Raw genomic sequence first — 15,459 nt, forward strand, 5'->3', positions numbered from 1 at the left:
ATTCTTTTCCTTGTGATCTTGCACCTTTAAAATCTAGATTTCAAAAACCTTTTTCATTAAATAATTCCAGCTTTCTTTAAAAATTCCATCCTTACAAGTTTCTAGGTATAAAGTCCAGATTTTAACAAACTCTTTGCTGTCAATTTTCCTTCTGGCATGCATTTTCACTATTTTCTTTGATTTTCAACTATTTTCTTGATTTTCTCAATTTTTAACAAGCACGAATAAACTTCATGGTTCCAAATAATGGGATTGATTGAATCCATTCATGCAAAAGCAATTTGGGCTTTGGTGGGGGCCCGACATTCATGATATTCTCTTCGATATTGCTTGTTTGATATCTGAGTGCTTCCTCTTTGTGGTACATTAGATAATTTTGAATCTATTATTGGGCTAACCTTGTTTCCCATAGAGGCGTATTAGCTTGCAATCCAGGTACACCCCTCCACATTTACTTTCGAGTGTTCTATGGACACATATGCTATTGATGACCATATCCATACTTGATGTGATTCTTAGGTGTTTAGATGTATGCTTGATTTGCTTGAATAAAACACATGTTGTGTGCTATATTTCTACACTAACTTCGATGTTTTATGATAGAACTTGAGAAGCAGTTCAGGTACACACTTTGACTCTCTTTTATGATCATGATTTGACTTTCTGGCTTGGTATATTAATTCTGAAATCACCTTTATTCTACCTAGGTATCTTCAATCAATTAATTAATTGTCACATTTCCCTCAACTTAGTTAGTAGAGACATTTGTAGGGCTTAGAGGGATGCTACCCTTTAGAGGTACCTTCTCAACAGGTAACCTGATCCCCAGACCTATACTCGAGTTTTTTAAAGATACGTTATTCCAAAAACTATGGAGTCACTTCTTTAGGGTTTTATTTCTTGTTTTATTTTCCCTTTTAAAATAAAATAAAATAAGTGGCAACTTCGACTTTTCCAAAATTAATTTTTCACCAATAAAAGTGAGTCTCGCCGATTGAGTGGGGACGTACATGAAAAATGCGGGTCCACGGAACTCTTCCTTTCTTTAAGTGTTGCCTACGGTTCTCTTAGCTTCCTAATCGTGTGCATCTTAGCCTAACGAACTAAGCATGAAGGGGAAGGCTGACTTAGCAACTGCCGCATGTCAGCTTAGGAAAGGCCTAAGTCCATGACAGTTGATATCAAAGCATGGTTGTGAAGCGGACATTGTGAAGGAAGCATGTCGGGGTCCAACGATTGAGGATGCTAGTGGGCAAACTCGTGGAAGGGAGACTGAGCCTACTGCACGGGATAGGGGTAGGAAGGATAAGTCTTGTGATACCGTTGCCAATATGGAGGCAAGGTTAGCCAAGGTGGAGCTAGCCATGGCAAACACTCAGGAGGGGTTGGACTTGATTGAGCAAGGCATGGAGAAAGGTATGAAGGATCTTAGGGAACAAATCTAAGACCTTCGTGAGGGGATGCTAGTCTCTCAAGTTTAGCCAGTGTTGCACGAGGAGTTTGTATCCTTCCAAGAAAAGGTTTTGAACATGCTTCCTAACATGGAGTTGAGGATGGAGGCCTTGGCCACTCGAATAGAGTCTCGAGACTAGGAGGTTAGGCAGGAGTTGGCCATCTACAAGGCCATTGTGTCAACATGGGTCATGGCCACATGCGAGGCATCTAGGGTGGAGGTGCCAAAGCCACAGGGGTTTAGTGGCAAGTGCAATGCCAAAGAGTTGGACAACTTCTTATGGCATATGGAGCGATACTTCGAGGCTATTGCATTGGTTGATGAGGCGACTAAGATAAGACTGTAACCCTCTACCTTATTGACACAACTATTTTATGGTGGCGTCGGAGGTTCGCCCATATGGAGAAAGGCATTTGCACCATAGAGACGTGGGAGGACTTCAAGAGGGAGATCAAAAAGCAGTTCTACCCCGAAGACTTGGCTTACTTAGCCAGGAAAAACATGAGGCGTCTCAAGCACACAGGCTTGATTTGTGACTATGTTAAAGGAGTTCTCTTCGCCCATGCTTGACATTCCTAATATGATTGAGGAGGAGTTGCTATTCAACTTCATGGATAACCTGCAAGGGTGGGCCGAGTAGGAATTAAGGCGTCGAGGTGTTCAAGACTTAGCCATTGCTATGGCAGTAGCAAAGTCTTTAACGGATTGCAAGAGGAGAGACTCCTCCAAGGTTGAGTCTTTGGAGGATAGCCACACTACAAGTAGGGGAGACGAGGTTTCAAGGGACCACAATGCTCCTAAAATGGGATCAGGCAAGATGCCTAATGTCCAGGAAGGAAGGGGTAAGGCGGAAAGGAAGGAGTTTACACCTAAAATCAAATGCTTCTTGTGTGACGGTCCACATTGGGCACAGAATTGTCCAAAAAGAAAGGTGTTCAGTGCCATGATCGAGGAGAGGGAATAGGAAGACGAAGCACATATGGGCTCAATGCAGCTACTAGGTGCCCTCCAAGTCAATCCAAAGCCTAGTACGCCTAAGACTTCCTTACTATCAGGGGTGCAAGTAAAGGAGATAAAAGAGGAGCGAGTTGAGGTAGCCCACACACACATGGACAAGGTCACCAAGGGAAAGGTGAACTCGATGGGCAAAAAGAAGCAACACTTCAAGCATCGAAAATGCAGGTGTCTGCTATCAAAGGACAACTTTGCTGTCCACCCTTCTTTCCCTATTTTAGCCCACAAGTTGTCTACCCTTCTTTCCTTATTTTAGCCCACAATTGTTTCCTTATTTCTCCATTTATTATTCTGTACAGTTAGCATATATTATTTGACAGATTATAGTTTACATGTATAGGACTAGAATCATGTTGGAATTTATTTGCTTTTATTTGCTTTCCATGTAAAACATCCTTGTAAAGTCTATATATAATATACAAAACTCAAGGCCAAGGTATTCGGTCATTCACACAATATTTTGACATGGTATCAGAGCAAGGTTGCTAATTTTTCTTCCCTCAAATTCTTTTCTGTCTTTTCGGTTTCGGAGGTGCCTCTCGTGTGTTTCGGTCAAGTCTGTGTTGATCCGTGCTGCACCCAACCACAATCATTTTTCTCAATATTTCTGTGGCTGTCGTGGGTCAGTTTTCTTTTGGGATTTTTTTGGTCAATCCTTTTGTCTCGGGTTCTATTTATTTTCTATGGATTCCGCACCTCTGTGTGTTAAGTTTACAGGCACAAATTATTCTACCTGGGTATTTCAGTTTGAACTTTTTCTCAAGGGAAAAGACCTTTGGGGTCATATTGATGGCACGGATGTTGAAAAACCATCCACTTTTGACAAATCTCAGGATGTTGGGTTTTCTTCTTCATGGGCTGTGCTTGATGCACGCATCATGTCTTGGCTTCTTGGTTCAGTGAAGCCTCATATTGTCACCCACTTGCGGCCCCATCGCTCCGCTCAATCTATGTGGGCTTATTTGAAGAAAGTTTATCATCAGGATAACGATGCTCGTCGCTTTCAATTAGAACATGCGATTGCCATGTTTCAACATGGTAGTCTTTCCATCTAGGACTACTACTCGTCATTTCTGATTCTTTGGCATGAATATGCTGATTTAGTTACAGCAGATGTTCCTATTGCCGCTCTCTCAACTATTCAGACTATTCACGCGACTACTCGGCGTGATCAGTTTCTTATGAAACTACGTTCGGAATATGAATCTGTCCGCTCCTCTTTACTGAATAGATCTCCTGTTCCCTCTCTTGATATTTGTTTTGGTGAGTTACTTCGCGAAGAGCAACGTCTTAGTACTCAAGCTATTTTGGAGCAATCTCATGGCAGTTCCGGGACGGTAACTGTAGCTTATGCTGCCCAAGGACGCGGACCACCTATGCATTCTAAAAACTTGCAGTGTTTTTGCTGCAAGGAATATGGGCATATTGCTGTCACTTGCCCTAAGAAGTTTTGTTCTTATTGCAAGAAGAAGGGTCACATTATCAAAGAATGTCGTATTCGCCCCCAGAATCGTCAGGCCCAAGCATTTCAGACTTCGGTTATTATCCCTCCTATAGCAACTTCTGCAACACACGACTCTCCTTCAACTGCGTGCTCTGTTCCTGCACCTCCTGCACCAGATTACTGCACCCCAGAAATGGTGCAACAGATGTTAATTTCAACATTATCAGCAATGGGATTTCAAGATAACAATTCTACTAAACTCTGGTACGTGGACTCGGGGGCCTCTAATCACATGACTAATAATCCCACCGCTTTGTGTCATGTTCGGCCCTACACTGGTCAATCTTCCATTCAGACTGCCAATGGCAGCTCTTTGCCCATAGCTGCTATTGGCGATGCCTCTTCTAAGTTCACTGATGTGTTTCTTGCTCCTCAGCTTTCCACGACTCTTATTTCAGTTGGCCAATTAGTTGATAACAATTGTGCTGTTAATTTTTCTGGTAATGGTTGTGTTGTGCAGGACCAGGTAACGGGGAAGCCGATCGCGAAGGGACCTAAAGTGGGGCGCTTGTTTCCACTATTTTTACCTGTTCCAAATTTTTCTCCACTTTCTTCTATTAAGTCTTTTGCTTGTAATAATGTTTCAGATCTTAGTATGGTGTGGCATCGTCGTTTAGGCCATCCCAATACTCAGATCTTATCTCATGTATTGAACTCTGATTTACCTGGTAATAAGGATCGTTATTCTTTATCTCTTGAGTGTGATTCTTGCAAACTTGGTAAAAGTAAAACTCTTCCCTTCCCTTTGCATGCAAGTAGAGCATCTCACTGCTTTGATCTTATCCATAGTGATTTTTGGGGACCTTCCCCGATTAGTTCATATGAGAAATTTAAATATTATGTGACTTTCATTGATGATCATAGCAGATTTACTTGGGTCTACTTTCTTCGCTCTAAATCTGAGGTCTTTCGTACTTTCACTGAGTTTTTAGCGTATGTTGACAATCAATTTTCTACTTCTATTAAGACATTATGCACAGATTCCGGTGGTGAGTATTTGTCTACTGAGTTTCAAGCATTCTTGGCTTCTAAGGGTATTATTCATCAACGTTCATGTCCCTCTACTCCTCAACAAAATGGAGTTGCCGATCGCAAAAATCGTCATCTTTTAGATGTGGTACGTAATCTCTTGTTAGAATCTTCTGTTCCATCCATGTTTTGGGTAGAGGCTCTAAAAACTGTTACTCACTTGATTAATCGTTTACCTTCTCAAGTCCTACATATGGAGTCTCCCTATTTCCGCTTATTTGCTAAGCAACCTAGTTATGATCACCTTCGTATTTTTGGTTGTGTATGCGTTGTTCATTTACCTCCTCATGAGCGACATAAATTATCTGCTCAATCTGTTCGATGTGCTTTCTTAGGATATAATATGTGTCAAAAGGGATTTGTTTGCTATGATCCTACATTACATCATACACGTATTTCTAGGAATGCTATTTTCTTTGAAAATCAACATTTCTTTCCTGTATCCTCTTCTACTGTGGTCCTTCCCTCCTTTGAGCAACAGTTCTCAGATCTTCATTCAATCAACTCTCACTTTCAACCAGGTATTGTGTATACGAGACGCTCCCGCCCACAGTCTCTTTCGGTGGCTCACCCGATATCTGATCCTACCATGCTTCAGATGCAGTCAGTTGCAGCACCTTCAGTACGTCGCTCTTCTCGAGTGTCTGTACCTCCGAATAGGTATGGATTTCCCTCTTCCAGTTCTGGCAATTCTATTTCAGCCCTTACTGCTGCATTGTCCAAATTTGATATTCCCACATGCTACTCACATGCTGCTAAGCATGATTGTTGGCGACAAGCTATGCAGGAAGAAATTGCCGCTCTAGAGGCCAATCACACTTGGGACATTGAGCCCTGTCCTCCCACTATTGTTCCTCTGGGTTGCAAATGGGTTTACTCAGTCAAGGTCCGATCTGATGGAAGTTTGGATCGTTATAAAGCTCGGCTTGTTGCACTTGGGAATAATCAGGAATATGGTGTCAATTATGAAGAGACCTTTGCTCCTGTGGCTAAAATGACTACTGTTCGTACGATTCTAGCTCTTGCTGCTTCCAGTGATTGGCCACTACATCAGATGGATGTAAAAAATGCTTTTCTTCATGGGGATCTTAAAGAGTGTATTTATATGAAGCCACCCCCGGGATTGTTTCCCTCTCCGACTTCACATGTGTGTAAGCTTCGTCGCTCTCTTTATGGTCTCAAACAGGCTCCGAGGGCCTGGTTTGATAAATTCCGCACCACTTTATTACAATTTTCATTCAGGCAGAGCAAGTACGACACTTCCTTGTTTCTTTGGAAATCAGACATGGGTATTGTTGTTCTTTTGGTTTATGTTGATGATATTGTGATCACTGGTTCCGATTCTGCTTTACTTGGTCAGCTCAAAACTCATCTCTCCGAGTCCTTTCATATGAAAGATCTTGGGTCTCTCACATATTTTCTTGGTCTTGAGGTGCATCATAGTCCCTCTGGTATTTCCCTCAATCAACATAAGTATGCGAGTGACTTGGTGGCTACAGCTGGTCTACAAGGGGCTACTTCTGTTGATACTCCCATGGAATTAAATGTCAAGTTTCGCAAAGAGGAGGGCGACTTACTTGCTAATCCCAGTTTATACAGGAAGTTGGTGGGTAGCCTTGTTTATCTCACCATTACTAGACCGGACATTTCTTTTGCTGTACAGCAAGTCAGCCAGTTCCTTCAGACTCCTCGTCATCTTCATTTGGCTGCTGTTCGTAGGATCATACGCTATGTTCAAGGCAATTCTACTCGCCTTGCTACTTATAGTGATGCTGATTGGGCTGGTTGTGCGGATACTCGTCGCTCCATCACTGGTTGGTGTGTGTTCTTAGGTGATGCATTGATATCTTGGAAAAGTAAGAAGCAAGACAGAGTCTCTAAGTCATCTACGGAATCTGAGTACCGGGCGATGTCTCTTGCTTGTTCTGAAATCATTTGGCTTCGAGGTTTGCTTGCGGAGTTAGATTTTTTCTGAGACCGATCCTACACCTCTACATGCCGATAATACAAGCGCTATTCAGATCACAACCAATCCTGTCTATCATGAGCGCACAAAGCATATTGAAGTGGACTGTCACTCTATCCGTGAAGCCTTTGAAGCTCGTGTTATCACTCTTCCACATATTTCCACTGACTTACAAATTGATGATATCTTCACCAAGGCTCTTCCTCGTCATCGACATTGCTTGCTAAGTAGCAAATTGATGCTTGTTGATCAACCTGCATCAATTTGATTCACACAATATTTTGACATCTGCAACTATTTGGGGCCTCATGGGAGAAGGAGGTGAAAAATATCTTAGCTGAATGGGTCACCAGGAGACAAGGGGTCCCTCTTGTGATTAAAGTATCTAGTCTGATAGAAAGGACTACCTAAGAGGCAAGCAAGCTGGGAACATGCGGATGTCTTGAGAAGGTTTTGGAAACACATCGAGAGGTTTCAAGAGGAGGCAATGACGGGGACATCGACGGCATGGGTGGGGGAGAGTGTCACAAGATGCTTCAAATGACCCTCCCCATAGGCTTATATAGGAGGTAGGAAGCTTCTAGAGACCCCTGGAGACATCTACACTTAGCTACAAAGTGGAAGAGCATAGAAGCTTCTAGAGAGGGTTAGAGATGTCCACACATCTCTACACTTGGCTAGGAGAGCATTGGAATAGTGCAGGGTGTTCTAGAGTCTTCCAAAGGCATCTTGTACATAGCCTTGTACATAAACTAATGTAGGAGCTTCTAGATTATTCTTGATTTGTAAGGAACCCTCCAAGGTTCTAGAGACTTCGTAAGGTGCCTATAAATAGGTAAAGGCCTCATTTGGCCAAGGCACCACCCAAGAACCTAACCAACCAAGCAAGTGAGCTTCCAAGCACTTGTAAAGCTTCCTTTGAGTAATAAAAGCTTCCTATTCTTTAAGTGTTGCCTACAGTTCTCTTAGCTTCCAAATCGTGTGCATCTTAGCTTAGCGAACTAACCATCAAGGGGAAGGCTGACTTAGCAACTTTCAAGCAGGGTGAGTTGTCCAAGTGCCACATGTGAACTTAGGAAAGGCCTAAGTCCGTGACAATATGCTGTTGCTACGTATCTCTGGGCAGTTCCATGCATGTGCTAGGCTCATGCATCTCGCAATGCCTTGTTGAGGTTATGCTTGCCTACGACCGAGGCACTCATACTTAGTTCCCACATTCCCTATGTCATTGCGCCCACAGGTTGCGCCACATGAAGGCACCGTGAGTTGGAAATCTCGGGAGATCCTAGGAGTTGTTATCCTAGGTGTTAGCTGTAAACATTTGTACAACTGTAGAGATATTTTCTAGCTATAAATATATGTATAGCTGTTGAGATTTTTTCCTATTTATTCTTTCCTTATCTATTTTTTGTAATCTGCCTATATAATGTATTCTTGTACATATATTAGAAATATATCATCAGAATATTTTTTTAATTAGCCCAAACGAGATTCTTTATGGTATCAAAGCAATAAAGTTCTATGGGAAAAACGTTTGCCATTGTTTCCAATCTACTGGAATATTTTTTCTGGAATTTTTCTGGAAATTGTTTCTAATCAGAGCAGAAAAGTTCTCTGGCATTTTTTTTCTGCCCTACTTCTTTGGCCTAAATAGCCAACTGTGTTTCTCCAGAAATCGTACTAGTAGTCCTGAAAATACTGTTTCTGATTCCTTGAAAAATAACCCATGGCCGATGCTACCTCTGAAACAACTTCCACTATTTCCACCATACCAACAGTCCCAAAAGTTACCAGTTATGAATCCCATTCCTACTCTGTTCAGATTATGACTATTCGATTAAATGGGAACAACTTTCTACTGTGGTCTCAGGCGGTTTGCATGTACACAAGAGGGAGAGGCAAGATCAGTTGTCTGACTGGAGATACAAAGGAGCCGATGAAGACTGATGCAGCGTATGCGACTTGGGATGCGGAGAATTCCATGATAATGGATTGGCTCCTTAATGTTATGGAGGAAGACATCAGTGCCAATTATATGTGTTATTCAACTGCTAAAGAACTATGGGACAATATAAATCAGATGTACTCTGACTTTGGTAATAAGTCTCAGGTTTATGAATTGGAGATGAAGCTGAGAGAAATTCAGCAAGGAAATAATACTGTCACTAAATATTTTAATACCCTGAAAGGGTTATGGCAGGACCTTGACTTGTTGAATGAATACGAAAGAAAGTGTCCAGAAGATGGAAATCAATATAGGAAGATGGTGAGTGTACCAGAAATTTCAAATTTCTGACTGACCTTAATATAGAATTGGATGAGGTTAGAGGAAGAGTCATTGGAAGACAACCTCAACCCTCTATGGGAGAAGTGTTCTTTGAAGTCGGGAAGGAAGAAAGTTGAAGAAGTGTGATGTTGGGGAAGAAAATGGTGACTGCCCCAGTTGAAAACCCAACTTTAGCCATGCCTATCGCTGTTGTCGCCGCTAATCGGAACCCCAACACCTAGAGGAAGACAGAAGAAAAGACTCAGGTTTGGTGTGATTTTTGCAACAAACCTCGGCATACTCGTGAGATGTGCTGCAAGATCCATGGAAAGCCAATGGATTGGAAACCAATGGAGAGAAAAAAAATTGGAGACCAGTTCAACTAGAATATTGTTGCTGCCAATACTGCTGAGATGCCTTCTCTTAGCAGGGAAAAGATGGAGCAACTTCTTCAACTGTTGAAGTCTAATCCACCGGCTACTACTGTTGGTTCATTGGCACAACTAGGTAGTGTTTTTTCCATTACATCTTGTTCATCTGCACCACAGATAATTGATTTAGGTGCATTTGATCATATCACCAGTATCTCTAATTGGTTTCAAACTTACATCCCTTGTCCTGACAATAAAAAGGTTTGAATTGCATATGGTGGCCTCTCACCCATTGCAAGGAAAGACTCAATTTCTATTTCTGAAAACATTGTACTTCAATCAGTTCTATATGTTCCTAAACTTACTTGCAATTTGTTGTCAGTGAGTAAATTATCTAAAGATTCTAATTGTTGTGTCACCTTTTTTAATTCTCATTGTGAATTTCAGGATTGGAACACGGGGAAGATGATTGGCAATGCTAGGATGCAAGATGGTCTCTATTATTTGGATGAAAAGGTCTTCAAAAATAAACAAGTCCAGAGCTTTGGTGGTAGTGTCAGTTATACTTCTGCTCATGATAGAATAATGTTTTGGCATCTTAGACTAGGACATACCAATTTTTCTTGTTGTTTTGATCAGGAAACTATTTGTGGGGTGAAGCGATTTTAACTTCTTGTTATTTGATCAATAGAATGCCTAGTTATATTTTGAAATATGATACACCCCTGCAGCGTTTGTGAAATTATTCCCTACAAATTCGTTGACCATAGAATTATCCTTGAAAGTGTTTGGTTGCATTGCTTATGTTCACATACCTAGTCATCTAAGGAATAAGTTAGACCCTAGGGCTGAAAAATGTGTTTTTGTTGGTTGTCTCGAATAAAAAGAGTTACAAATGTTTCAATCCAATTACAAGGAAATTTCATATAACTATGGATGTTCATTTTGTTGAAAATAACCATTTTTTTCACAAAACTTCTCTTCAGGGTGAGAGAGAAAATGAATATCAGTTTTAGCATATTTCTTCTCCAACACCAAATATTTCTCTCAATGATACTCCTTTTATTGTTGGGACTGAATTGTTTGATAGAGAAAAAATAGGATAGCCTAGTCCACCTATGTTAAAGGATAGTGAGTTGCAAGCAAGGGGAGAAACACTCCAAAATAATAATAATCCTATTGAATTGTGTGTTTATACAAGAAGAAAATTTCATCAAACTACTAGAGAAAACCCAGCTATCCTAGAAGATCAATCATCAAGCTCATCGATTCCTCAAGGTCCAGGTATATCAGATTCCTCTTCTAATCCTATTCAATTCACTGATCTCAATGTTCCTATTGCTCTTTAGAAAGGAACTAGAACTTGTACCAAACACCCTATTGCTAATTTTTTATCTTACCATAAACTGTCTGAAAACCATAGGGCCTTTACTTCTAAAATCACTAATTTGTTTGTGCCAAGGAACATTCAGGAAACTCGTAGTCATTCAAATTGGAGGACAACAGTTTTAGAAGAAATGAACGCCCTTAAAAGAAATAGAACATGGGAGATTGTAAAATTGCCCGAGGAAAAGAAGGTCGTGGGTTGTAAGTGGATGTTTACAATCAAATGTAAAGTTGATGGTAGCATGGAAAGATACAAGGAACCCATAGTTGTGTCCTCTATGTATCCACTTACACCCATATTGTATACATTGAAAACTAATTAGGCTAAGTATTCATCAAAATAATAGAGAAAGAAACTATCAATGCACACGATACCAATGAATGAATAGAAATCATACATTACATTACAAATGTTGCAACATATCTTACTATACAGTGCTTAAAACCCAACAAACCTTTCACTTGTTAGAGTGCCCAACATATTAAGGATGTTAGTGATTCCTTCCCAAGTACTTGAATATGTCCTTGATCATATTCTATGTTAAGTCCAACGAGGAATCCAAATATTCACTCTCCTTCAATTAACATAAAAAACATAGCAGGATCCTCACTATTCATTTTAAGATTTTGATTGTAGTCCAATTCAAACCACAATCCTTTCATAACATTATAGCACTCAATTATGGATGAAGTAATTTGCTTTCTAGAGTGAATCTTAGCCCTTATCTTGTAAATCTAATTAGCATATTGGACTTTAGAATAGGTTTGTTTCACTGTCTCCCAGATTTCCTTTGTCATGGTTAGGAACATACATGCTCCACCAATTTCGGGTTGCATCATATTCCATAGCCAAAATATGATCATTGAGTCCTCTATCCTATGTGGCAAACATAAGATCATCTTCACTTGGCATAAGTCCAATCAAGGGACCGAACTTGCTTTTTCCCTTCAAAACACTGCACACACGTTGAGTCCATACCAGATAGTTTCAACCATAAAAGTCTAAATGAAGACTACAGGTGATTGGTTTTAGAATGCAGTGTTTCAAGTAGAATTTTCTAAGATTTCTGACATAGTGGACAATGAAATAGGGAGTAATAGTAAAGACTGCTGAGAAGAAAAAAAAAATGATGACGACAATGAAATCCACTTGAAGTAGAGAATAGTACAATGAAGACCAGCAGAAATCAGCAATAATAAAGAACCACTAGGAGCAAGTTATAAGAGAACTTAGAGACCTTAAACAAGCTTTGATGCCATGTGGAAAAGAATGATTCCATTCATTGCATTTCTAACAAAATGGTACACTATTTATAGTGTACAATCCTACAAAATTAGAAAACCATATTATAGAAAACAAGCTGACTTAATCCCCAGAAACCCACTTCCTCACAAATCAGAAAAAATAAAACACGAAATGTACGACCATACAATCTCAGAAATTAGGGAATTATACAACTATATAATTTCATAAATCGGGAAATTAATTCCCTGATACTTCCAATCAAATCTCAAAATTTTGGGAGTTAATTCCTTGGTATTTTAAATCATATTCGTGCCACGACCCCCATAAATTTGCTCGATGCATTTGAAAATCTAGAGATCGTAATTAACCACTCATATAGATCCTTTTTATGAGTTAGAAACAACAAACTCCAAAAAGACTTGATCTTTCTTGAACAAAGTCTTCAATAGACAATTCATCAACTTGTCTGTTAAGGCTTACATGTTCCATCAGATGATTATGGCAAGTGGATAAATTAAGGAAAGATGAATCTAAAGTTAGGTAATAGCATGTTGTAGGTTTCACATTGCTAGTAATTCATTCTTCAGTACTTTGGGGCATTAAGTCACTAGAATCAACTAGAAGTTGTTAAACTTCTTTTAGCTATCCCAGAGATTGCTTTAGGATAGGTTCCATCAGATCTTGCATTCCAAATTCAACATTAACAACCTCTTCCTCCTTGCTAGCAACTCCAAAATGCTTGTTAATACAAGAAATTGATGACTCTTTTGGTTCCAAAAATGTTGATTTCCCTCCAATTACTTAGATGGTGGAATTCCTTCATTGGGCAAACAATGATTTTGCACTTGTTGTGCACAAGTAAGTAGGTGTTCTCATAGTCATCAAGTTGGATTCCTCGATCCAAAAACCATAGTCTTCTAAGTAAAATATGACAAATTTTCACTGGCAAAACACTGCACCAAACCAATTGAAAAACTATTTACTAACATTAAATGAATGTTACTAGACAAGGAGAATTGCCTGACATAGAAGTGTCATCTATTCATGCTATTTGATAGGGATGTGAATGATTCTTCATCTTTAGATTAAGCTTCTCAACAAGTTCCTCTGGAGTTGTGGTGGAACTTCTACCTTAGTTAATAATTATAATATATAATCTCCTTAGCAAGCAAAAGACACAAGTCTATCACCAATCCTCTTCGTTTGCCTTTGGTATAGTCACCAATACAATATTGAAAATGATATCCTTCAATCATGGCTGCATAAATTGTTCAACTCTAAAAATTATAGCCTTTAATTATGGTTGCATAAATTATTCCACTCCAAAAGTAGTATGCATCTTCAGGCCAAATGCTTTGCTTTGATATCAAAACTAATGTATGATGCTCCAAAACGATTGTCTCAATCAAATAAGTGGGCTGAAACTTCAATCTTTTAGGATTTAAGGAGAGGAAAGATGAACTAAAACCATAGCAGCAAGGAAAAGAAACTAAAATATAGTAAAAGAAAAAGAGAAAAGAGAAGAGATAAGAAATCTTGGAACCTCATCTAGAAGTCAAGCAATGGGGATTCACCATTATAAATTCCAAGATTTGCAAAATAAATAAATAAATAATCATATTATTCATCGTCCATTTATCAGTCTCTTGATTACATCAAATAGCTTTAGTTACAGGCTTTAGAAAACTCCAAAGAGTTAACAAAAGCATAGAAAAAAAACCTAACCTATATGGTAATTTATTAGATATCCCAATTCTTTCCTAAAACCATTAAACCTTTCTCAAATGAACATAGAAACTTAAAAAAAAAAAAAAAAAAAAAAAAAGATATGAACTTATAGAAACAAAGTCTTTTTACAAAATATAAGTTTTTTAAAAATAAAAAATAAAAAATTAGAAAATAGTTGATTATAATAGAAACTTTTAGAAAATAGGTGATTTTAGAAAATAGGAACATTTAGAAATAGAGGCATTTATAAAATAGTAGCTTCGGAAACTGGAAAATTTAAAGACTAGAAACTTATTACTGCAAGGAAGTTTTAAGAAGACTATATAAATTTTAAACAAGACTGAAATCACTAAATACTTACTAATTATGACTCTAAAGAACCTAAATCAGCAAAATTCTTCTTTCCAGAATGAGGACTCATTCCCATTGATATTTCTCACTAAATGTACCATAAGTATATTGAGCAAGGGAAGAGTTCATGGATTAAGAAGGAAGGTGCTCCCATGGTAGCATTTCTCTTTCCAGAATTTGTTGGATAAATTTATACAATGAATAATTAATTAAAATAATGGCATTCGTGACATTCATACAAATATGGGACAAAATACAAATAGAGGAATGAGAAGATCGAAATAGTGCACCTTTGCATCTAGATAACTGCTGTGATCTGAACTGCTACCATCTTTCTGCAGAGCAAGAGGGGAAGAAGGTGAGACTCAACTTGTCAAACAGGTTTTTAATCATGTCGAACATGCTTTTTCCACTCACTTAAAGAAAATTAAAAAATAATGCATAGTTGCAACAGAACATGCAAATAGGCTTTCCTAGCTATTCCCTTCTAATCTTTCCATTTGCATGGGAAGTGTAAGGTCCACCAACATAATTCTTGGTTGTGATGTATCATGAACCAATTGAGCTATGGAGCTCACATATTTTTTAGTTTGAAAATTGAGCCAGTAATTCATTGAAAACTTTTTCTAATTTAACAACATAGAGTTATATATAATATTTTCAGGTCAGTTTCCTTTTAGTTTCTCTGCATCCAGTAGTTTGGAACTTTGGGATGTGATGGTTCTTATATCCCTAACAATTTAGTTACAATTTTTCTCTTGAACCATGATTGCAGTCTCAGAACCAAGTCATAACTCTCAGGTTATGAATAAATGAAATAAAATGACTTAACTCCTGAGCAGTCAATACTCAATGGACAGATGTAAACTAATATCAAATATTTTACAACTGATATCAGTTAATATGAAATATCAAATAAAACATAACATGAGTATAGAAAGATTTTTCTCTGTTGATTACCCCCAATAACATGTATGTGCACTTTGAAGATTACTTTGAAATGGAACTTATAAATGATTTACTTAGGATTTAATTTGTGATTGACCTATAATTGAACTACCACTTAATCTCTAGGTAATAATAATTTATCTCAATTAATTATTCAATGATTGAGCAACAAGAAAATTAATCTCACAAATTCAATT

General features: G+C 38.6%; 1 protein-coding gene across 3 annotated transcripts in view; it reads right to left on the reverse strand.

The window, feature by feature from the left end:
* LOC100251392 (protein arginine methyltransferase NDUFAF7 homolog, mitochondrial) overlaps positions 1 to 15,459 on the reverse strand; it is a 95,667-nt gene that overhangs the window by 11,876 nt on the left and 68,332 nt on the right. For 2 of the 3 annotated variants that reach the window (XM_010651967.3, XM_002263754.5), the window contains exon 12: positions 14,605 to 14,649. In XM_010651967.3, coding sequence (XP_010650269.1) covers positions 14,605 to 14,649 — 45 coding nt within the window. Of the gene's footprint in view, positions 1 to 12,249; positions 12,316 to 14,604; positions 14,650 to 15,459 lie in introns of those variants that run through there. The other variant, XM_059736986.1, reaches the window with a different exon arrangement.

The sequence above is a fragment of the Vitis vinifera genome, chromosome 5 (genome assembly GCF_030704535.1).
Source record: "Vitis vinifera cultivar Pinot Noir 40024 chromosome 5, ASM3070453v1".
Lineage (NCBI taxonomy): Eukaryota > Viridiplantae > Streptophyta > Magnoliopsida > Vitales > Vitaceae > Vitis > Vitis vinifera.